Below are 22,915 nucleotides of genomic sequence, written 5' to 3'. Positions count from 1 at the left end.
AGGTCCCAGCCACGAGCTGACAACCACACAGAGGGGAGACGTGTGGGGGCCAGACCTCAGGAAATCCAGTTCGTCACGGAGGCCTGGGCTTGGCTGAAATAATTCCATCGAAAGCAATTGGGCCCAAATGATAGCTTTGATGAAATGTTGATTTTCTCTGAAAAGTGACTAGGTTTCCAATTTTTTCCCTAGATTGTGTTTTGACTTTCTCTTTCATCCCTCGGAGATATTAACTATAGGGATTTATTTACAACAAAGTAAATGTCTAACAGTAGGATATTTGATGGGCCAGTCTACCTATCCAATAATAAAAGATAAATTATGACTATGTATTCATCCAGATTTGCTTGCAAGCACATTGCTTATGGCCAGACCACCTGTGCGTCCTTCACGTCCCCTGCCTGCTTCTGGACCAGTCTCCCATCTTGTTCCATTACACCTTTCCCCTCAGCTTTATGGTCAAGGAACTTTGTCAGAATGAGTGAAGCTTAAGAAATACTAGTTTCCGCATGGCTTATTGTGATCAACACATGGAGTTACAGATTTGGGCAGAGGATTAAGTAAAGATTTGGTTTAAATAGTGTGAACTAGGTCTCTCAGTCCATTCGGCTCCTACAACAAAGCACCACAGACTGCGTGGCTTATGAACAACAGGCATTGATTTCTCACGGTTTAGAGGCTGGAAGTCGGAGAGCAGGGTGCCAGACCCTTTTCTGGGTTGCAGACTGGGTGGGTTCTGAGCTAGGTCACCGGGGTCTCTTTTATCAGAGCACTACTCCCATTCATGAGGGCCCCACCCCTGACCCAATCATCCGAAAGGCCCCATCTCCTAGCACCATCACCTTGTGGGTTAGGATCTCAATGTACGAATTTGAGGGGGGAGAAAACAAACATTCAGACTATGTAGCACTGACTAAGTTTAGGACTAGGTGTTACAGTTAAACATTAGGATCTAGGGTTAGATCTAGGATGTAGGGGGATTATCTGGTCTTACGGTTCGTGGTGCTGATGTGTTAGTGATGTTTGCCATATATGGTTATTAGTTCAGACTTTAAGTAGCACAAAAGGACCAAGGTGAGTGTCAAGTCTAAAGCAACATTCTCTCAAGTTTGTTTTACTCCCTGAGCAAAATCCCCCAGAGTCCTGGCTATCGAGCAGATAACTGGGCCTGACCTTAGGCACATTAAGAAATTTTTGGAGTCAGGGTCACCAAAGTCCAAAAGTCATAACTGAAAATGAATTGGGGTTTAGAATGAAGGATTAGAGATAAAACTGGATTTATCGATTAGTCTAAACTCTGATCAGAATTGACGGAGAATGTGAATAATCTTTATATCTGGAGAGTTGCCTCATTTGCTATCTGACTTCCTCTCTTCCTCTCAATTGTAGATCCCTGAGCCCAGGGGAGATGCAGGTTTTCAGGAGGAAGTCAATCCAGACACTAACGACAGACATGAGGAAGGAAGAGAGGAGTCTCTTGTGCAGATAATCTAGAAGAACTCAGGACCTTCTAGAGTGAGCTGAATGGAATTAGCATGTATTCCTAGGAGCTGGGAGTACATGTAGGAGTCCACAGAGCGACAATAAGAAACCAGGTTTTTTTTTCAGGTTCCATCCCTTCCTGGGGCACCACCAAATATTTCAGATTGTTTAATTCAAATCTCCCCTGAGGTAGAAGTTGGAGGTCCCATTTTTTACGCATTGGGACACAGATGAGGAGGAAATTACTTCAAAAATATAAAATTAGAGACAAAGGATTGTAATAGTCTAATATATGCCATGAATTTTCATTGGTATATTTTGAAAAAGTTGCCCTTAGAGTTATTATATTTATTTTTATATTTTATATTTATGTATTTATTTTAAATAGTTCTGAAATAGTCATAGTTTTCAAAACATGCTGTTCCTACAAAGTTTTGTGATGAGATTACAGCTGTAGATAAAATTTTGTTTACATATTCAGGGTAAGTTTTTGTGTTTTTATTATATTTACAATAATATATCAATTACACTTACAACCAGATGGATGGTTCCCTCAAGTTCTTATAACTGTAAATGTTTATTTGACATTTAGTCTTCGTTATTAAATTATGAGAATCAGTTGTAATTTTTTAACTTGCCTTGGTGACATGTTTGTATGTTATTTTATGTTATTTTAGGTTATTAAAGAGGACACTGCAATGTGTCTCTTGGGGAAACATAATAAAGATAAAAGTCTTCTTATCTTCATGCTGTTTGTGGTCATCCCAATCTGTGTTACCTATTCACTGTCAAGTGATACTGTTGCTTAATGGGGTTGTGATCATTCAGCTACACTTCTTAACTTTGAAAAATAATTCTGAGTTATTTTTCATGTAGAAAAAAAAATAGAAGACAAGGTGGATCCTGAGCTTGTGTCTCAAAGCAGGAAACAAGGAGAAGATATTGAGGGAGAAAAGGGGGAAGAAGGAAGATAGTGCTCTGGGGACCTAGATAATAATCTGAAATTCACAATGAAGGCAAGGTGACTCGGCAAGATTATGCATTCCAGGCGATGGTCCATGGCAAGCAGACCCACAGGTGCAAGGGAGCACACAGTGTTCATTATTTTAATTATAGTAGGAGTCCTTTTCACAATCTCCAATTCCAGTTTTCTGTGGTAGAAGGAAAATCTAGAGTGTGGGATGAAATAGAACAACTGAAAAGAAATGAAGGTTTTGGAGAACTTTCTGAGAAACACAGTAAGATAGGAGGAGCTAAAGCTGTCAAATAAGATAGGCATGGAGAAGAAAGAGCTAATTACATGAATCCTGAATATTGGAGGAAACCATCTTGGGAGATGGTAGCACCAGAGAATACTGGGACTGTCCCAAATACCAAGCTTCAGTGTCCTCAGGACGCATCAACCTCCTGGCACATAGATGCATATCACCAGTCAGGAAGCTCACCTGAGCTTGGTGACCAGAGTTTTTATTGGGCTTTCATAATGCAAGTGTGATTAATTCAATCATTGGCCATATATTGAACTCAAACTCCAGCTCCCTTCCTTCCCCTAGAGATTGGGCTGATATCAAGTGGTTGATAGCCCCAGCCCTGTTGGTATTCCTGGTATGGCTGGCCCCTATTCTGACTCACCTCATTAGCACAAACTCAGGTTTGGTCCAAGGGGCCCACCATGAGTAACAAACACTCCTATCACTCAGGAAATTCCAAAGATTTAGAGACTCTCTCCCGGGAACCAGGGAGAAGGACCTGACAAATTATTTATACAACACATTGGCTACGGTCAGGAGTCTCGCAGAACTCAGGTGGTCAGGAAGGTAAACGTTTTGGGACAGATCTATCACAGGAGATATTGGAGAAGTTGAACAAATAAGGATTGAAATAATGGGGTGCTCATGGGGATTTGGACTAGCTTAGGAGATGTGAAAAATTTAGGAGATGACCACAGCTCTCTATATAGGAGCAGCTAATGACAATGAGCAACTGAGTAAAGAGAAGCCAAAGGAAAAGTTGTGTGTGTGTGTGTGTGTGTGTGTGTGTGTGTTGGGGTGGGGATGCAGTTCTGATAAATGAGATGAACTGATAAACATGGAGCAATTTCAGAAAGTGAAACCACCAAGGTCAGAAGAGCCACAGAGACATCAGCATCTAACTACAGCAGCTCTAGGAGAGGGATGGCATTCAGAAGTGGGACATGGTTGATGGACTGAGAGCAACAGAGAGACTAGATTCTGCAGACATGGAAACAAAGAGGAGAAACAGTCTGATGGCTTGGAAACAGATATAACTTATGAGACACCGAGGAATTAAAATGTCTATTTAAGAAGCTCTAGGTCTCTGCAGGATGGCAGGTAAAGGCAGATTAAGAAACAGCTCAAATGAGGAAAGACCTGAATGAAAAGACACAAGACACAGGATGATGGATGCAAACAATAAAGCAATAACAAACAGGCAAGAAAACAGATGGTCAGGTGACTGATGACAGGGTGAGAACTGGGAGTGTTTGGGACCATTGGAGCAGAACACTGTGGTATCAGCCCATATACCTAGAGAAACTGAGATCAAGACTGATCCAGTTGAAGAGAAGGGGAAGCCAAGGCTGCTGAGAAGGGGGTGAAGCTTAAGAGACTTGGAGGACAAAGAGATGGACCAGCTGAGAAAGTGGGAGAGGCTGGAGGCCACTGGAGGCTGAGAAGGAATCTAGGGAGCTGCTTTGGAAATGTGAGCTGATGGCAGAAGGATGTGTGACTCCCTGAGGAGGGAATGTCAGGAACAAAAGAAGAATATAGAAGAGTCAGAGCAGCCAAGCTTCTGGAACCAAAGAGCAACCAGGGCTACATGTGGCCGCTGAGTGGAGGTCAGGACGCAGCGGCAGCAGAAGTTCAGGCACACAACGGAGGAGCAGCGGACTTTCCTGGAGAAACAAGTGATGGAAGAACTCCAATACCTGGAGTTGGAAAAGTAGGGGGGTGACAGGGATCAAGGGTGTGATGTGATAACAACTTACATAGAGTGGATCCGATGGGGGAGATGAAACAATGGCACCGCACTGGGCATCCAGAATTTCGTGTGAGGAGGATAAGCTGATTCTACAGGACTTCAGAAGACAACTGGGCTGTCTGGACTATGGTGACTGGCAGACGGAACTGCCGCGGGAGTCTGGGGTGATTTAAGACCGAGTGACAAACAAGGGGGAGCTGCTTCGTGAAGAGGAAACAGTGAGAAAACTAGAAAGAAATTGTAGGAGTGACACAGGAAGAGTCCCGCAGGCAATTCAAGGGCACCTGTCTCCACAGCTACTCCCATTCCCTCAGCTTCTCCCTCAACAGGCAGCCACACACCCTCTACAGCTATTCCCATCCTACAGAAGGTGGGATTGCCTTTTTCTTTTTTTTTTTTTTGAAGTATGGATTTTTCGAGACGTCCCCTAACATGTGGGCGCTTGGACTCACGGGAAACAGAGTCCCAGTATTTGTCGGGCTCCCCGGGTGGGCTCCGCAGGCGCACCGCCGCCGCCGTTCTGCGCATGTGCAGCTCGGCCTGTGTGCGTGTTCGCGCACGCGCAGTGCCGCCGCGCTGCTCTCGCTTCCTGTCCGAGCCCAGGTCACCGCTCGCCGTGGTTCCCAGGCTTCGGCCTCCGGCGGGCGAGGGTCCCGGGACCTGCGGGGTTACACGCCGTCCGGCCGGGCCGGCACCCAGCGGGCGCGGGTCCGCGCGGGGCGGGCGGGGGCTCGAGCGGGGACCCCCGAGCGCGAGCTCCGGAGCCCGCGGGCTGGGCCGGAGGGGCCGGGCGGGCGGCGGCGGCGCAGGGCGGCGAGGCCCGGGCACGGCACGTCTGCGATTGCGGGGCGGCGAGGCCCCGGGCGGCCAGTTCGGGCCCCGAGAGGGTCGTCGGCCCGAAGTGAGTTTGTCCCGTAGGCCCAGACCCGGCTCCCCGGGAACGGCGGCCCGGGAGGCGGAGGAGGAGCAGCCCCCGTCCCGGAGCGTTCGGTAGCCTTGGGGCAGCTCGGCGGGTCCCGACGGGGTAGGTCGTGCGCTTGTGGATCTTCCGGGCGGCTGGACGGGGAGGGATGGGCGCTCCCCGGGGCTCGGGACTCGTGGGACCCAGGTTTCCCGGGGGCGCAGGGGGCCCGCGCCTCCGCCCGCACCCGACACGCCTTCCTCCCCCGGGTTCCCTGTCCAGCTTCCCGACGCGTCTGTAAGCGCGGAGGGTCTGCTGACCCCGCTGGGTTGTGCCCTGGGGGACCAGTGTGCGAGGGCCAGGTGCTGCTGCCTGGGTTGACAGGACATTGGGTCCGAGAAGGGAGGTGGCTTGTCCGGGGTGACGGGGTCTGTGGGTGGGCTTGCTCACCGGACTCCGCTCCTGGGCCCGTGTTCTGTCCGCTCTGTTACATTTAAGTTGAAGTGAGTTTCTTAACAAATTGAGCGGCACATATAAGTTTGAACAAATAATTTGAAGACAGTCCTGTCTGAGCACATACGTTTACTCAGAGCATCCTGTTCTGATCTTAAGTAGTTAAAAGGGGTAGTAAGAAAATAGAGAAGTGTAACACTTTCTTGTTTTATGTTTAATGATAGAGGATTATTTAAGTAGGATTCAGGTTCGTTAACTACCGAGAAACATCAGTCAGGTGGGAGTTAAAGACAGGTGGGTGCTCCCTCATTCTTCCAGTTAATTCTGAAGATTTAAAGGGACAGTGTCACAGTTTCTTTCATGGAACTTTCCAGGAGAGTACTTCCTCGGCAGTCCAGATCTCACATAGTTTCATTGCTTCTCTTTTCTTCCCCAGGTCAGCCTCCACTTTCACTGTCCTCCCTGTTTTTCCAAGAGCGGCAGAAAATGAGTAAATCTGTGGTGAGTGTTTCTGTGTATGTGTTTATTCCCCACTTGCTTTTATAGTATACCTTAGGAGATGAGTAATTCACACTTTTAAAGTGGGGATGGGAAGGTGGAAACAGGAGAGAGACGTGGGTGGACAAAGCGTGGAGCACCAGCTTGGCAGCGGGCACCCCGTCACGTTCATTTGTGTCGACAGCACGACCCTTCAGAGCCCGTAAAACCACAGGGCAGGCGCTGCTCAGGGGCTTGACGTTCGTTGCAAAAAAATGACAAATACCGTTCAGTACTTGACTTACACTGACCTGCCGAAACAGTTTTGTTTTCTCGCGCATCTCGCGATTTCTTTGGCCCTATCGCTGTAACGGTGAACAGGCTTCCTGAGTGGCCGTCCCTAAACCATGGCCATTGGTGCCTTAACTTGTGCCTCCTGTGAGCAGGGTACACTGTCCAAGGAGCACCCAGTGCCTAGAATTCCTCTGGTAATTAGAACGTCGTCCCATAAATGCATTGTTTTTACTGATCGAGCCGCGCGGGGGGACGAGGAAGCTCTGGAGGAATGGCCTTCCCAGCCTCTACTAGGTCTCGATAAATAGTTCTCTCTGATTGTCTGTCTGGGTTGCATCTCAGACTGGGCAGTGACACCTCTGGCAGAGACTGCTGATTTCCCACTCACGTTGTATCCCACGGCCTGTGGTCCCCTGCCCCTTCCTGGAACCTGACCCGGTAAAGGTTAACCTGGGAGCCCCTCCTTGCCTTGGGCCGCTTGCCACCATTCCCATCTGCAGAATCGGCTCTGTTGGTGTCAGTGACGAGTCTCTCCTGTCTCTTCCTGACTGCTTCCTCCGCCCTGTTCATGTGTTGTTTCTTCCACCCCGGCTCGGGACTTTTACACCCGGCGGATCTCCCTCTCCCGTGTTCTGAACTGCCCGCTCTGTCGGTTCTCCCACGCGGACCAGATGCCACTGCTCGGCCACCTGCATGCGCTTCTGGCGAGGATGTCCAAAGGACACCTCAGCTTAATAGGCCCAGTAGATCCGAAAGTAATTAGTTGCAGCCCCCCTCCTATGCCTTCTGCTCTCGTCCCCGTCATCTCTCTGTTCCGCTGTCCAGCCTGTCACTCTGTCCCAAACAACGGATTCATTCTCCTCTCTTTCTCCTGTGTTAGCACATTTGTGTGTTCCTGTTGTTGTGTTCTAAGTGGCTTCTATCCCTTCCCCTTCGTCCCCTTCCTGCTCCCATTAAATTAGCTCGTTCTTTCATCCGTGGACCATTACAGAAACTTCCTTTCTGTGCTCCATCTTTCCTCCACAGGCTCAAGCGTATTTTCCACCTTGAGCATTTCTCCAAAAATGCTTCCTTTTTCCATCCCTTGCTCTCTTGCTTTTGGTAATGTGAATCACATCATTTTGCCGCCACGTGGAAAGCGCTTCAGGGGGTCTTTGAGTGGCAGGAAATCCTGGGGTGTGGGGGGAGTCAAGGGACCCCAGCTTGTTAGTGAGACACAGGAAGGAGTATGGCCTGGGGTGTTCCAGCGGATCCTAGGCCCCATACTGCGTTGGTGGGCTTGAATTTGTTCTTTTTTTTTTTTTGAATTTTTGTATGTTTTTTGTTTTTTTTTTTAAAGATTTTATTTATTTATTTGAGAGAGAGAATGAGACAGAGAGAGAGAGCATGAGATGGGGGAAGATCAGAGGGAGAAGCAGACTCCCCGCCGAGCAGGGAGCCCGATGTGGGACTCGATCCCAGGACTCCAGGATCATGACCTGAGCCAAAGGCAGTCACTTAACCAACTGAGCCACCCAGGCGCCCTTGAATTTGTTCTTAATCACAAGTGAGGTTAAGTATATTTTCACATGTTTGGAAGCTGTTTCTTGTTTTTTTTGTTTTTTTTTTTTTGTTTTTTAACGCGTAGACTTATTTTTTTTTTATTTTATTTTTTTAAAGATTTTATTTATTTATTTGAGAGAGAGAATGAGACAGAGAGAGCATGAGAGGGGGGAGGATCAGAGGGAGAAGCAGACTCCCTGCTGAGCAGGGAGCCCGATGCGGGACTCGATCCCGGGACTGCAGGATCATGACCTGAGCCGAAGGCAGTCGCTTAACCGACTGAGCCACCCAGGCGCCCCACGCGTAGACTTATTTTTGAGAGCAGTGTAAGTTTATAGGAAAACTGAGCAGTCGGTACAGAGCTGCCGTCAAACCCCCCCCCCCCCCGGGTCTCAGTTCCCCGTGTTGCCCTGTTGTGAACGTCTTACGTTAGTGTGGCACATGGTTCCAGTGTATGGGTGGGGAGTGACAGCTTCTTATCTGAAGCCCGTAGTTGATGTTAGAGGTCCCACACTGTGTGGTTCAGGCCTTGGTGTCCGTATGGCGGCATGTGTCCGCCATGACAGTATCATACGGAGCACGTTGCTGCCCTGAAAGTTCCCTGGGCACCCCCTCTTCCTCCCTCCCCCCGTCCCTGACAACTACCCGTCTTTGCACTGTGTGTATCGTTTTGCCCTTTCCGGAAGGTCCATGAACAACATGGGCCTGAACTCTTTGGGTTCACTTATACGTGAATTTTTTTCAATAAATACAGCCTGGCACCGTAAAGGTATATTCTTAATGTTTTTTTTCTCCAGCTTATTGTATTGTAAGAATACGATTTATGATAGACGTAACATACAGAATATGTATCAATCGACTCTTTATGTTATTGGTAAGGCTTCTCGTCAGCAGGACACTGTTAGTCATTAATTTGTTGGGGGGAGTCCAAAGTTGTAGCAGACTTTAAACTATGGGGGTCAGTTTCCCTAACCCCGCGTTGTTCAAGGGAATCCATATGGCCTGTAGCTTTTTCAGACAGGCCCGTTTCGGTTTTTGTGTGAAGTGCCCACTCATGCCCACTGCCAGGCTTTTTCTGTCACGATACTCTTTTGTTTTGCTTTTCTTATTGACTTACTAAATAGTCTTAACATTTTTCCTGTTTGGATCACCCCGGTAAACATTTCTTCCAAGCTTCTTTATTTTTTTACTTTATTTTCCAGCATTACCATTTCTTTCTTTTTTTTTTTTTTTTTTAAAGATTTTATTTATTTATTTGACAGAGAGAGACACAGCGAGAGAGGGAACACAAGCAGGGGGAGCGGGAGAGGGAGAAGCAGGCTTCCCGGGGAGCAGGGAGCCCGACGCGGGGCTCGATCCCAGGACCCGAAGGCAGACGCTTAACGACTGGGCCACACAGATGTCCCTACCGTTTCATTTTTTAATGTTTTCGTTTTGACGAGTCGAATACTGTACACACGAGCACGACTGTGTGGGTAGGAGTCCTCAGCCAGCGCTGGAGCCACAGCCCGGCCCACGGACCACCGGTGGTGGCGAGTGGGGCAGAGTCCGCGCTCTCGGGCTTCCCTCTCGTCTCTGTGGCTCTGTTTTCCCCTGCTGGCTCTGGAGGACGGCCGCGGCCGCTCTCCCTGGGTGGGCCACGTCGTGCTGTGCTGGCTTCCCGGCTCTGGAGGCCCCGGGTGTCTGAGCATGTCCTTTCTCCTGGATGTTCGGGAGGACTCTGGCTCGGTGGGGCCTGTGGACTGTGGGCTTCGGGTCCCGGCGATGTGTGTCTGGGACACACGGAGGTGGCTTGTCCCTTTGCACGTGGGTCTTTGTCTGCAGTCCTCCGAGGGCCTCGCTTCCTCTCTCAGCTTTTACCGATGCGATGCCACGGCAGGGGAGAGAGCAGCGCTGTCTGCCTCGGAAGCCTTCTGACAGTGGGGCAGATATGATGCTCACAGAGTCTTCTCGCTCGCACGTCGGAAGGTCTGGCTTGTGTGGAAATGTGTAGCCAGCTCGGAGCTCCTGACAACGAAGCTGTCTCTGGAATATTAATTGTACTGAGTGTTCTTTTAAGACACCGAGGGTTGTTCCCTTTTGAAACTCACCTGAAATCCCTAAATAGCTGCAGTTTTGGCTGATTTCTTAATTTGTTAACCAGGTTTTCTGAAACCTATTTTCTTCAAGTTTCAAATGCTTGTAAAGCTGCTTATTTAAAGCCAGACAAGGAACAATATGGTTTTCTCCTTCTCCCTTTGCATGTGAACGTGAACTTGGGCAAACTACTCAGACCCATCAGGAAAGAGAAAATCAGTTTGGAACATTTACAGTAATGCTGGTTTTAAGCAGCAATAGTGCATGCATTTTATGTGCATTATAAATGATAAAAACTATCATTTTTTCTTAATGTGTATGTTTTCCTAATAAGGCAAAAATGCAAACATTAAAAAAAAAATCCCTGCAAATTAAATTGTACGTTTTGTGAAATTACAGATGGCAATACCAGAAGTTAAAATAAGATGTATATTGTTCTATTTATGTATTACAACTAAACGATTTCCTTTTTTTTTTTTTTAAGACAGCGAGAGAGGGAACAGAAGCAGGGGGAGTGGGAGAGGGAGAAGCAGGCTTCCTGCGGAGCAGGGAGCCTGATGCGGGCTCAATCCCAGGACCCTGGGATCATGACCTGAGCCAAAGGCAGATGCTTAACGACTGAGCCACCCAGGCGCCCCTAAACGACTTCCTTTTTCCATCCCTTGCTCTCTTGCTTTTGGTAATGACTTTTTTTTTTTTTTTTAAGATTTTATTTATTTATTTGAGACAGAGAGAATGAGAGAGACAGAGAGCACATGAGAGGGGGGAGGGTCAGAGGGAGAAGCAGGCTCCCTGCCGAGCAGGGAGCCCGATGCGGGACTCGATCCCGGGACTCCAGGATCATGACCTGAGCCGAAGGCAGTCGCCTAACCAACTGAGCCACCCAGACGCCCTTGGTAATGACTTCTAACATGAGAACTTGTGGGTGCGGTCTTCATCAAGGTGGCCACAGTCTTGGCTGTGGATGTCTGAGTGAAGGATGGGCAGAGCTTCTGGAAGACCTGCTCACTGTTACTCTCCCAGGCTGCCTCTTCACGGGCTGGGCTGGGGCAGTTCTGCACAGACTGGTCTGGATTGGGCAGGAACCACTTGTAACACCACTCTGTTCCCGCCCCCCCACCCCCAGCAGTTGATGCTCCGAGCCCAGCACCTTTACCCTTCCCAGGCCAACAAAGACATTCCCGGATGTCCCCGCACCTGGAGCGTGGGAGAATAACAGGGTCAGGTAGCCAGGCATCTCAGGGAATCTTAACAGGACGCATCCTTCACTCTCTGATTGTTCCACATAAACAAGCTAAGATTTTCGGTCAATGTCAGGAGTTTGTGGTCCTCTCAAATGGCCCCTGAGTATGACACAGCCTTTCCCTTCACTGCCATCCACACTACTCCTTACTCTCTGTTTTGTTGGAATCTCTGGGGCCTTTTTGTTAACGCACCGCCGCGTTTTAGAATCCTTCCTCTTGACTCATTAAGATTTCATAAAGCTGGGGCGCCTGGGTGGCTCAATGGTTAAGCGTCTGCCTTCGGCTCAGGTCATGATCCTAGGGTCCTGGGATCGAGCCCCGCATCGGGCTCCCTGCTCGGCGGGGAGCCTGCTTCTCCCTCTCCCGCTCCCCCTGCTTGTGTTCCTCTCTCACTGTGTCTCTTTCTGTCAAATAAATCTTTAAAAAAAAAAAAACAAAAAACTTTTCCTCGGCAATTGCATAAACTTGACAGCTACATTACGTTTAGTTACTTACACTTCTGTTTTTTCTGATTACTTTCTGTTCTTATTTGGAAAGAGTGATAAGACACATAAGGGATGGTCAACCAGTAATACACAGGTGTCATTGAGAAGTGTGTCTTAATGTCCAGAGAACTTTGCTAAGTGCTTTCCATGGATTAGCCCATTTGATGCTGGTATTACATGACCTGATCGGCTCCACCATTACCTTTATCTTAGAGGTAGTGATATAGCGGGACAGTGGTGATGATTGGTGTATTTGAGTGGAGTGGTTTATTCAGAAGATCCACGTTTAAAGGTCTGGTTTGGGCAGTTTCTGGGTCTGTTGTGAGCTGTTTGCCCCTCTTCGGGACCATGCTCCTGCCCTCCTGGAATGTGTAAATGGGAAGAAGGGGGATTCCGAGTTACCCGGCTGGGAATTAGGGACAGCCGAACCACGCCATTACGACAGTTCACGCGGCAGCCGTGGTCAGACTGGGTAGGCTTACCGGGCAGTAACACGCACGGCTGGGGGTCCGTCGCCAGGCTTGTTGCTTTGGCCCTTGTGGCCAGCACAACGGGTCAGCTCCTTCTGTAAGCGGAGCAGGAACAGTGTGAACAGAGATAGTGGTTGAATTTCAGCCTGTTGAGTTTGGATCTGGGACATGTCTGGAGTTTAGGAGAGAAGTCTCGGTGGCTCGTATACGTTTGGGACATGCTGACACATAGCTGGGCATTAAAGCCATGAGGTCTGGTGGGATCACAGCAGGGTGCAGACAGCAAAGAGTAAAGGACCAAAAACAGAGCCCCGGGCCCTGTAACTTGAGGATGCCTTGGAGAACAGGGGAGCCAGCAAAGGAGAAGGAGCAGTGGAAGAGGTCAGAGGAGAGCCAATATTGGTAAAGTTCTGGAAGCAAAAAGGAGCAAAGTGCATCCTGTGTTTCTGTGAGTGCCCCTCAGGCCTGCACTTCTTGGGGCCGGAGCTGCGCTGCGTCTACTGGTCTTAGTGTCCCCAGCAGCCACGCTTGTTCCTGGCTCATAGTGCAAGACTGTGTGTGCCAAATGAACTCATCCTGGTGTATTTCTGGAATGTTCATTTTCTTCCCACAATGAAGAAGGTACACATATTTATAGTTAACTTGATTGGGAGCTTGGTAAGCTCTTGTCCTCGTCTGCCTTCACCTCATCCAGTTCCGATCTGGTGCCGTTCCAGGGGCCAGTGTCATTCAGGGATGTGGCCGTGGACTTCACCCAGGAGGAGTGGCAGCAGCTGGAGCCCGAGCAGAAGACCACGTACCGGGATGTGATGCTGGAGAACTACAGCCATCTCGTCTCCGTGGGTGAGGAGAGCCTGCTTTCTCGATTGCTAGGATACATGGGGTTTCCCTCAAATGTTACTGAGTCTAACTTTGAGTTTGGTGGGACAAATGTGAGTGGTCTGTTTTGGGCACCATTTTGGTCTTCACCTCCCCAGTGAAAGGTTCCAATTGTGGTGCCGGTCATGAGGCAGCACCGACCTCAGACGATAGAGACCCAGCAGCCCAGCAGTCAGGCTCAAGTTCTCTTTCGTTTCTGTTAACAGGCTGTCACATTATCAAACCGGAAGTTATCATCAAGTTGGAGCAAGGAGAAGAGCCATGGATAGTAGAAGGAGCATTCCTACCGCAGAGTTACCCAGGTGTGTGCGTGCAGGCAGTGCGGAGACTGGTAACTTGGAAGTGTTTCCCAGGAATCGCGAACGGGAAACCTGCAGAAGGGACTACAGGCAGTCCCCCGTGTGCCCCAGCTACCCGAGTCCCACTCCAGCGCCTTCTTCCTTCCTCACAAGAACCTGTGTCTGCAGAGTGTTGCCACGCTTGTCTCTCCCCAGAGCCCCCCCCCCCGTCACTTCCCTCCTCCCCCCACGCTTCGCCCCACGCTTGCCCCCACGGCATTTCCAGCCATCCCGTTGTCGTGGGTTCTTCCAGTTCTTAGGCCTTCGTAAGTCTGTAATTGAAAAGTAACTGATGGGACTCTTCGGTTCTTGCCACCTTCCTTTTTTCTTCCTCTTTTCTGTGAAATGCCTCGGGCTGGTTTCTGTCCCTGGTTTCACATCTCCCTTCTCCGAGGTCAGATTCCAAACCCCAGCCTGTGCCTGAGCCAGTGAGTTCGGTTCACCTGTGGTCTGTGTGCTGCTCGTCCTTCCCACGATCCAGCCCCGTCTTACATCTGGTGACAGCAGTGTCTGGGTCTCCCGCCTGTCCCCGATACTCGTGTCCACCTTGTCTCTTACTCACCGTTCGGTCCCAGCGCTTGCCTAGCGTCCTGTCACGTCAGGCGCTCAGTGAGTGAGGTGCACGGGAGTGAGGTCCTTTCCCTCCACCCTCCAGAAAGTGTCTCTGAAGGGTCTGCTTCCACCTTTGGTGGATTCTAGTTCCTGATTTCTTCTCAGGGCTCCTCCGACCTCTGTCCTTAGGGTTATTGTTTGCCTATTTTTTTATGCTTTACCATCCCTGTCCTCCTGTCCGGCATCTCCCGTGGTAGCTGCCCTGTGGCCCCTCACGCTAAGTGCACTTGCAAGATGGGTTCCTCGAAGTTTCCGGTTGATCTCACAGGTGGCCCAGGAGGAGCCTTCGGTGATTCCCTGCTGCTTCCTGAGGGAGTGTACATCCCTCCTCTTCCCTGTGCTGCCTGGAAAATCAATGTTCTGTGGTTTTCCACAACTCTTGCTACACTCCACGGGGTCCTCGCTCCTAAATGTCTTCTGTTCTTGTGGTTATTGTCCCCGTCACTTTATTTCAGAGGGGCCTGCTCTCTTTGTCAGATAGCAACACGTTCTTCCAGTCTGAGCCCAGTTTTTCCACCCCTCCTTGAAGTTTTTCCTTTTAGCTCTTATTCTTTCAGTCTACTCCTTCTCTCTCAGTGACTCTGCCTCATGGCCATACCTTGAAAAAAATTAGGTTTGATCAAGTAATCTGTTATTTGGTAGGATATATTTTTTGCTTCAGCTTTTTTTTTTTTAAGATTTTATTTATTGGAGAGGGGGAGAGAGAGAGAGAGAGAGAGAGAGCGCGCGCATGTGTAGGGGGAGGGGCAGAGGGAGAAGCAGATTCCCCCCTGAGCAGGGAGCCTGATGCAGGACTCGATCCCAGGACCCTGGGATCATGACCTGAGCTGAAGGCAGCCGCTTAACTGACTGAGCCACTCAGGCACCCTTGAGCTTCTTTCTTCCCCAGATCAGTATGTAATGTGTTCTCCCTTACCTTTGTATGTAATGTGTTCTTCCTTATCTTAGTATGTAATGTGTTCTCCTTTCCTTAGTATGTAATGTGTTTTCCCTTCCTTAGTATGTAATGTGTAGTCTGCACTTGAGTATCTGAGGCGCCAGGTAGGTGAAAGAACATTCTTGTCCGTCTGTTGAGAAATAATTTATAAGCAGATCTGTATATGCATGCCTGGGTCACATCCCCATTTACTCTGCAGGTGAATGAAAGATACCCATAGGATTCAGATGAAGAGCAACAGCTTTGATTTCTCTTCGGGGGTTCAAAGAAAATAGGGAAGAGAGTCATACTTTCTAAGAGACAGGATTTGGTTAAGAAAAGAGAAGAGAGTTGCATGGTACAATTTAAAACTCTGCCTTCATATGGACTGTTGATGATCCGAGGCACGGCTGAACCACTGTGTTAAAGTCATTGTATGGGGGGTAATTATTTTCAGCTTTTTCAGGGGAAATGGAGCTAATTGAAGTGAGGAAGGATTTAAGAAGTTTTCGTTTTTTGTGTTTAGACACGGAGATTCCCTGAGGGGTTTTGAGTAGATCAGGGCTGGAGGTCAAGCGAACTGGATAAAGCAGTAAGAGCGCAGACTTTGAAAGTGAGCTTGGGTGTTGTGGGCACCACAGCGATCTCAGAAGACGCCTGTGGTGCCTGGGGCGGGAATCCATGTCTCCCAACTTGCTGCGAAGCGATGTAGTGTTGAGTGCTGGTCCCCTCCTGCACACCCGAGCCCCCCCTTGGGTGTATCAGATGACATTGTTTGTCCAACAAATAGCTTGGTTTTCCTAGAGCAGAAATTATTCTTCATAGACTAATATAAACCCAGTTTGGAACCATACTGTGAATCCAGGTGGAAAGTGTTCTTTATCAGATGTTTCCCCCCATTTTATCTGTCAACATTTTGGCAGTGGACTCGGGAAGCAGTAGTTTGGGGAGGACAGGGTTGTTACAGTTTCATTTGATGTGGATGACAGCGAGTACAATAGTCAAGTTCATCTAAAAACTTGGAAGTAAAAATAAAGAGCAGTTTAGGGGATCTGATTTGTAAGGTTTGTAAGTGAAAATGAAACCAAGTGAAACTCAGGAGTGGTGAAGCCTGTTCACAGAATGAAGTGACAGCACTGTGTCGGAGGCAGGACTCATTTAAGGAAATCGCCGGGAGACTGAAAATGGGAAAACTAGCGGCTGCGTTACTGAGCCTGCGTTTTGTGCCAGAGGCTGCTCAGAGCACTTTATGAATTTATGTCATCCCATGGTGACCCTATAACGTGGGTACCGTTGTCTCTGCGCCATCTTTGGGTGATGCTGAGCAACGGGTGACATAGGGACTCCCCCAGGTAGCCAGAGCACATGCTGTATTGTCCAGAGAGAAACAGAGTTCCGTGGTCTGACTTCAGGTTAAATCATAACATCAGAGAGTATTTATGAAATCGTAAACTTTTTTTTTTTTAAGATTTTTTATTTATTCATTTGAGACACAGAGATAGAGAGCACGAGCGGGGGAGAGGCAGAGGGAGAAGCAGGCTCCCCACTGAGCCAGGAGCCCGATGGGGGGCTCGATCCCAGGACCCTGGGATCATGACCTGAGCCGAAGGCAGACGCTCAACCATCTGAGCCACCCAGGTGCCCCTGAAATTGTAAACTTCTGAAGGGCTAGCGTGCTCTGGTCTGTTTTATCCTTCCTGTTGCACATACGGAGTTCCTGGGGCTCTCCTCCCATGTGACACAGAACCACAGGGAGTTAGAGCCCTGGCCACATGGCTGCTCCTCTAAACAGGAGGAGGTTTGAGTGTGAGTGGATTTGGCCCTGCTGTGCAGAATCTGGGCAAAATAGTTTGGAAGGATCTAGGCCCATGAGAACGTTGTCACAAAAATCTCAGTAAAAGGTGATGGTGCCTGAGACTGTAGTTGCCTCTCCCAACTTGCTGTGCAGTGGTGTGGTGCAAAGTGCTAGTCCCCTCCCCCACACCTGGTCGTCCCGGATACCTGTGCACCCCTCCGCCCCACACTGCTCCGTGTTGCCCTTCGTGCACCCCGTTTGCTGTGAGTCCTTCCATATCTGCGTGTCAGCTGTTCATCCACCATCCTCTGTCTTCCCATCACTGCTCCATGTGTATATCTATGCCCGGTTTGGACAAAATCTTACAAAGTAGCAAAGATCAGAGGTGCTTGTGTTTTTCCCCTTTCCTCACCTCAGGGTGTGTGTGTGTCTGTGTCTGTGTGTGCACGTGCGTGCATGTGTTTATTCCAAACCATAACAGTAGGGGAAGGAAGTACACTGGGAATTATTTTCATCTGTCCATGGAGCTAGCATCTACACTAAAATGAAATGCTTACATGTAAGTCACCTTCCATGTCTTACGTAGGAAGATATACAAAATTTTGTTAATTTTGCCTCTTTTTAGAAGAAGTCTGGAAAGCCAATGATCTGGGAGAAAGAGTCCAGGAAAATGAAGGCAAATATTCAAGGCAAGCTGTATCCATCAACAACAAAACCCTGATTGAAGAGAGAGGTAACGGTCTTGGTAAGACTTTTAATGTGGAAACGAACCCCATTCCTTCAAGAAAAATGTCCTATAAATGTGACTCATGTGAAAAGAGTTTGAAATCTATTTCAGAATATATTAGTAGTGATGGAAGCTATGCAAGAATGAAGCCCGATGAATGTAGTGCGTGTGGGAAACCACTTCCCCACGTTAAACTTGAGAAAACTCATCCAGGAGATGAATCTTACGAATTTAATCAAAATGGGGAAGGTTATAGTCTAAATGAAGAAAGTATTTATCAGAACATTCATATTTTGGAGAAACCCTTTGAATATATTGAATGCCAGAAAGCCTTTCAGAAAGATGCAGTTTTTGTTAATCACATGGAGGAGAAGCCCTATAAGTGGAATGAGTCTGAAATAGCCTTTCTGCAAATGTCCAACCTCAGTGTACACCAGAGGTCTCATATGGAATTGAAGCCCTATGAATGCAGTGCATGCGGGAAATCCTTCTGTAAAAAGTCAAAGTTTATCATCCATCAGAGGACTCACACAGGAGAGAAACCTTATGAATGTAATCAGTGTGGGAAATCCTTCTGCCAAAAGGGGACCCTCACTGTCCATCAGCGCACACACACAGGGGAGAAGCCCTACGAATGTAACGAATGTGGAAAAACCTTCTACCAGAAGTTACACCTCATTCAACATCAGAGAACTCACTCAGGAGAGAAGCCCTATGAATGTAGCTACTGTGGAAAATCCTTCTGCCAGAAGACACACCTCACACAACACCAGAGAACACATTCAGGAGAGAGACCCTATGTTTGTCACGACTGTGGAAAAACCTTCTCCCAGAAGTCAGCACTTAACGACCATCAGAAAATCCACACGGGCGTGAAACTCTACAAGTGTAATGAATGTGGGAAGTGCTTCTGCCGCAAGTCTACACTCACCACACATCAGAGGACGCACACCGGAGAGAAGCCCTACGAATGTAACGAGTGTGGGAAATTCTTCTCACGGCTGTCTTATCTCACTGTACACTACCGGACTCACTCGGGAGAGAAGCCCTACGAATGTAACGAGTGTGGGAAGACCTTCTACCTGAACTCAGCCCTCATGAGGCATCAGCGAGTGCATACCGGAGAGAAACCGTACGAATGTACCGAGTGTGGGAAACTCTTTTCTCAGCTGTCGTACCTCACTATACACCACAGAACTCATTCAGGAGTGAAACCGTACGAATGTAATGAGTGTGGGAAGACCTTCTACCAGAACTCAGCCCTCTGCAGACATCGGAGAATACATAAAGGAGAGAAGCCCTACGAATGTTATATATGTGGAAAGTTCTTCTCCCAGATGTCGTACCTCACCATACACCATCGAATTCATTCAGGAGAGAAGCCCTATGAATGTAATGAGTGTGGTAAAACCTTCTGCCAGAATTCAGCCCTTAACAGACATCAGAGGACACACACAGGAGAGAAAGCCTATGAGTGTTACGAGTGTGGGAAGTTCTTCTCTCAGATGTCCTATCTCACCATCCACCACCGGATCCATTCGGGAGAGAAGCCCTTTGAATGTAATGAATGTGGAAAAGCCTTCTCTCGGATGTCATACCTCACTGTACACTATAGAACTCATTCCGGAGAGAAGCCCTATGAATGTAATGAGTGTGGGAAAAAATTCTACCACAAATCAGCCTTCAATAGCCATCAGAGGATTCACAGGAGAGGGAATGTGAATGTACTGGATGTGGGGAGGCTTCTCTGAAGTCGGAGAACCTTTCAGTGTGGGAGCGGGAGACGCCTGCCGACGTACATCAGAGCTCACACGGGTGTTGTGCACAAGCCTTTGTGTTACTCAGACTTGAAGCCTGAAAGTTCACAGGGTAGAAACTACAACTGTAACAAGACCATAGGACTTACCGGATACCGGACTATACAGGTGTAAAAACTGATACGTATTTAGAATGTGTATGCACTTCACCGTGGACTCAAACTTTCGTTTTACACATCAGGGAATTCATACCAAGGGAAAAATCTCTCAATTTTAAGGAAGGTGGGAAACCTGCTCCTTTGGAAATTATTGATATTAAATGTTACGTTTCTGATGTATCAAGCTTCTTAAAAGCAAAAGTACAGACGATAAAGATACTTGTGTAAATAGAAGCTGTAAAATCAGCTGACAGTAATCAAGACCACAGCATAGCAACCTCTCACTCACACGGGAGTGGTTCCTGGGAAGGCAGGACTTACGTTCATTTGAGGGGTTTTTGGTTTGTCTGCGTGCTTTTAGGATGCTACATTACAGGAAGTGTATGTTCAGTTTGAATCATGTTTGAAAAGCCATTGTATCTTTATTAGAATGGTTTGTAGACATGGTAAGATTATCCATTTTAAATAGCTCCACCTTGTTAGTATCCTGATACCCTGGTACCGTCCCTGAACTAACATCTGATAGTCTCAAGTACTTCTTGTATTCTTGCCTGGCATTTATGAATGTCTTTGATCATTGTTAATGAATGAAGTCTTCTGTAAAGAAGCCAATGTTTTAATAACATGTTCAGCTGTATCTGAGTCAGCAAGAGTTAGAAATCTACACATATGATAGAAAAGTGCTTAGATAATTTTAAATTGCTAATGCCAGACTTTTCCAGTAGTAAGAAGCGCCTGTAGTACTCATTGTACTCTATACAGTAACATTTACTTAAAATATTTAGGTACTTAAGATATTCCCATTTATATCAGTTTTTTTCCATCTGTTTTATTTGGATGCTTACAGAAGAAGTGTGCAGAGCACACATACTATGTAATTTAGGAATTACCTGTATTTTTATTTGATAGGATAGTATTTTTAAATATTGTGCTCCACTCCTTCCTTCCTGAATGAAGAATTCTTCCTGTGGGTTTGGGGCAGACACTGTTGAGTGACCCTGGTCACTCCTTACTGTTTGCTGGTGGAATTTGGGGATCCATTCTTCCTTGTGGAATGGGGGGGGGGGGAAACCTGACTAGTTTCAACCATATTGATAATCCCTTTCTCACTGCCAGCAATTGGTTTAGAATGGTCACGGGACCCAGTTCTATTCAGATAAACAGAGATATCTGACAGGTTATTTCTGGAAAAGGTTCCCTCAAAGATTCAAGGAAGGAGTCCTGCAGGGTGAAGTAGAGTCTTTAGTTGAACATTGCCTTCACGGCATGTGATGCCTGGTTGTGTCTTTCAACGCTGAATTAGAATTTAAGCATGGCAGAGCAGAAAGACTGGGAGAACCTGGGACCTGGACGATGTGGAGCCACTGAACCAACCAGCCGTGTAGCTTGTCCACCTCTGGACTGTTGCTTCTGGAGGAGACGAAATTTACTTTGGAGCCAGTTGATTTCGGTTGCTCTGGTAGGGACAGCTGAAGATAGAGTTACACCTTCGTAGGAATTACGCAGTGGAGAAGTGGACTTCAGGTAAATCACTTATTTAGAAGTACTGATTGAGTTTGGTCTTATTTTCTGTAAGTTTTGATGTAAATAGTTTGAGCACTACAAATCAACTTGAAATAATTAAATGTATATGTTTCCTCGAATGGTTACATCATTGACCTTAGAGCCTGATAACGATGTCAGATACACCTTCCTTTTTACAATGCATGACATTAAATTTGTTCAGGTTAATTTATGTTATTCAGGGATCATCACTCCACTGTTGGTTCACAGTGTATGGTGTGGAAGTAAGGACCTTTGCTTTCCAGTGATCAGCCCGAGAGCCTATATTTGAATAACAGCCCTGCCCACTGAGGTGAAATGCCGTATTTTTCATGTATTTGAATCATTCATGGAACCCGTTTTTGTTGCTCAGCACTTTCCCTCCATATTCTTCTAGCAGATTGTGAGTATGCTTCATGACCGGAATGAAAAGTCTGTTAGATCATATAGTTTGTGTAGGAAAATATATTCATGGTGTATTTGTTGAAATGATAGCTACAAAGATTTCCCTCAGTAGTTTGTCCTCATAGCTTAAATACACAGTATGCATTTTAAGTAAAATATTTAAAAAGTGCAAATGGTTTACAGCATTCTTTCTCATGGAGTGCCTGTGCGTGAAAGGGCCTGGCGCACAGACGTGGTCCTGAACTGCATCTCTGATGACATAGTGACAGGATTTGTTTGTAGTCGCAAAGCGGTCAGTGTTTTCTTATTATATCTGAGTGGGCTCAGTGGCATGTTCTTCTTAATGATACTGTTTTTCTTCTTCCCTAGAGGCACTTAAAATAATTTGTCTTAAATTTGATGGAATGCAGTATTTGAAAAGTTTCTGTTCCTGGCAAGCGTGTAAGATACACAGGCCTGAGTTCATGAGGGAGAGCGCTAGAGAGACGTCTGCTTCCCTGTCCTGCAGCAAGGACCAAACGTGGAATTGGGGCAGAGCGTGCGTTCTTGTGTGTTACACACAGTGACCTGATAAAATCTGGAGTGTGAGCAGATGATGAACTCTCAGAGTGGTTTTCAAGGGCTGAGCAGAAGGCAGACCCTTCCTGGCAGGTGGACCTGTGAGCTTCCCCCAGTTTTTTCCTGTTGTCCTCAAGCCAGTGAAGCACTGTCAAGTAGGTCGGATCGAAGACGTGTTAACACCAGGGCCCGTCCTCTCAGAGACCCCAGAGTCACCCTCCTCTCTGTTCCATGGCCGTGAGCCTGGCTGTGCTGTGCAGTTAAGCTCCCCAGGGAAGGCTGGATAAGCCACACGACTGCAGCCCAGATAACTGCCCACTTTATAGAATGCCTGCAAATCAAGCAAATTCCTTTTCCTTTTCATCACAGAGATGGCTGCATCACAGATAAATTACTTTTCCCTTCCCTGAATGTAAAGTCTGTGATTCCTGCCAAACTGATGAACTAGCCTGAGCTGCTGACTCGTTCCCAGATTCCAACTCTGGGGCTGCCGGAGAAGTAAGAGCAGTTTGCGGGTCCAGGGAACTGCAGTGGGGGGGCCCCTGGGGGAGGTGTGAGCAGCCAGAGACACTAGAGGGGCAGGTGCTGGGGAACTTTGGGACTGGAGTCTCCTACACTCTCCTGCTCTCCAGTGTAGTGTCCCAAGCACATTCTTGCCTTCATGAAACAGAAAGCAGGTGCACCAGCTCCATGCAGCTGGGATGAGGGCTGCACACAACACACACATGCCTGGAGCAGCCTCTTCTCACTCCACGGCCAAGTCCTCACAGTAAGTGGGCACGTGTTTCTGGATGGAGGAGAGGA

The 22,915-nt window shown here is 47.7% G+C and overlaps 1 protein-coding gene across 2 annotated transcripts; it reads left to right on the top strand.

The window, feature by feature from the left end:
• Window positions 1-5,061: 5,061 nt before the first annotated feature.
• ZNF12 (zinc finger protein 12) lies at window positions 5,062-21,938 on the top strand. Of its 2 annotated transcripts, XR_010412033.1 has the most exons (6): window positions 5,062-5,506; window positions 6,273-6,337; window positions 13,141-13,267; window positions 13,510-13,605; window positions 17,590-21,130; window positions 21,352-21,938. XR_010412033.1 is itself a non-coding variant. In XM_064593327.1 (5 exons), exons 2-5 carry the CDS (start codon window positions 6,323-6,325, stop codon window positions 19,440-19,442), a joined length of 2,091 nt encoding a protein of 696 aa, XP_064449397.1. In that variant the 5' UTR covers window positions 5,062-5,506; window positions 6,273-6,322; the 3' UTR covers window positions 19,443-21,938. The 2 variants fall into 2 exon arrangements, 1 of the variants encoding a protein (XP_064449397.1); XM_064593327.1 differs by having other exon boundaries at window positions 17,590-21,938.
• The last annotated feature ends 977 nt before the right edge of the window (window positions 21,939-22,915 follow it).

The sequence above is a fragment of the Mirounga angustirostris genome, unplaced genomic scaffold (assembly GCF_029215605.1).
Source record: "Mirounga angustirostris isolate CCGP_5_RB_7025 unplaced genomic scaffold, mMirAng1.0.hap1 SCAF_5, whole genome shotgun sequence".
NCBI lineage: Eukaryota > Metazoa > Chordata > Mammalia > Carnivora > Phocidae > Mirounga > Mirounga angustirostris.
Note: the sequence above shows the minus strand (reverse complement) of the source record. Positions and strands in the feature narration are given on the sequence as shown.

What these genes read in the sequence shown, in the direction of transcription:
- ZNF12 (XM_064593327.1), top strand. An exon ending in CAGCCATCTCGTCTCCGTGG is followed by an intron (nt 13,268 to 13,509) that starts GTGAGGAGAGCC and finishes TTCTGTTAACAG; the next exon opens with GCTGTCACATTATCAAACCG. An exon ending in CCTACCGCAGAGTTACCCAG is followed by an intron (nt 13,606 to 17,589) that starts GTGTGTGCGTGC and finishes GCCTCTTTTTAG; the next exon opens with AAGAAGTCTGGAAAGCCAAT.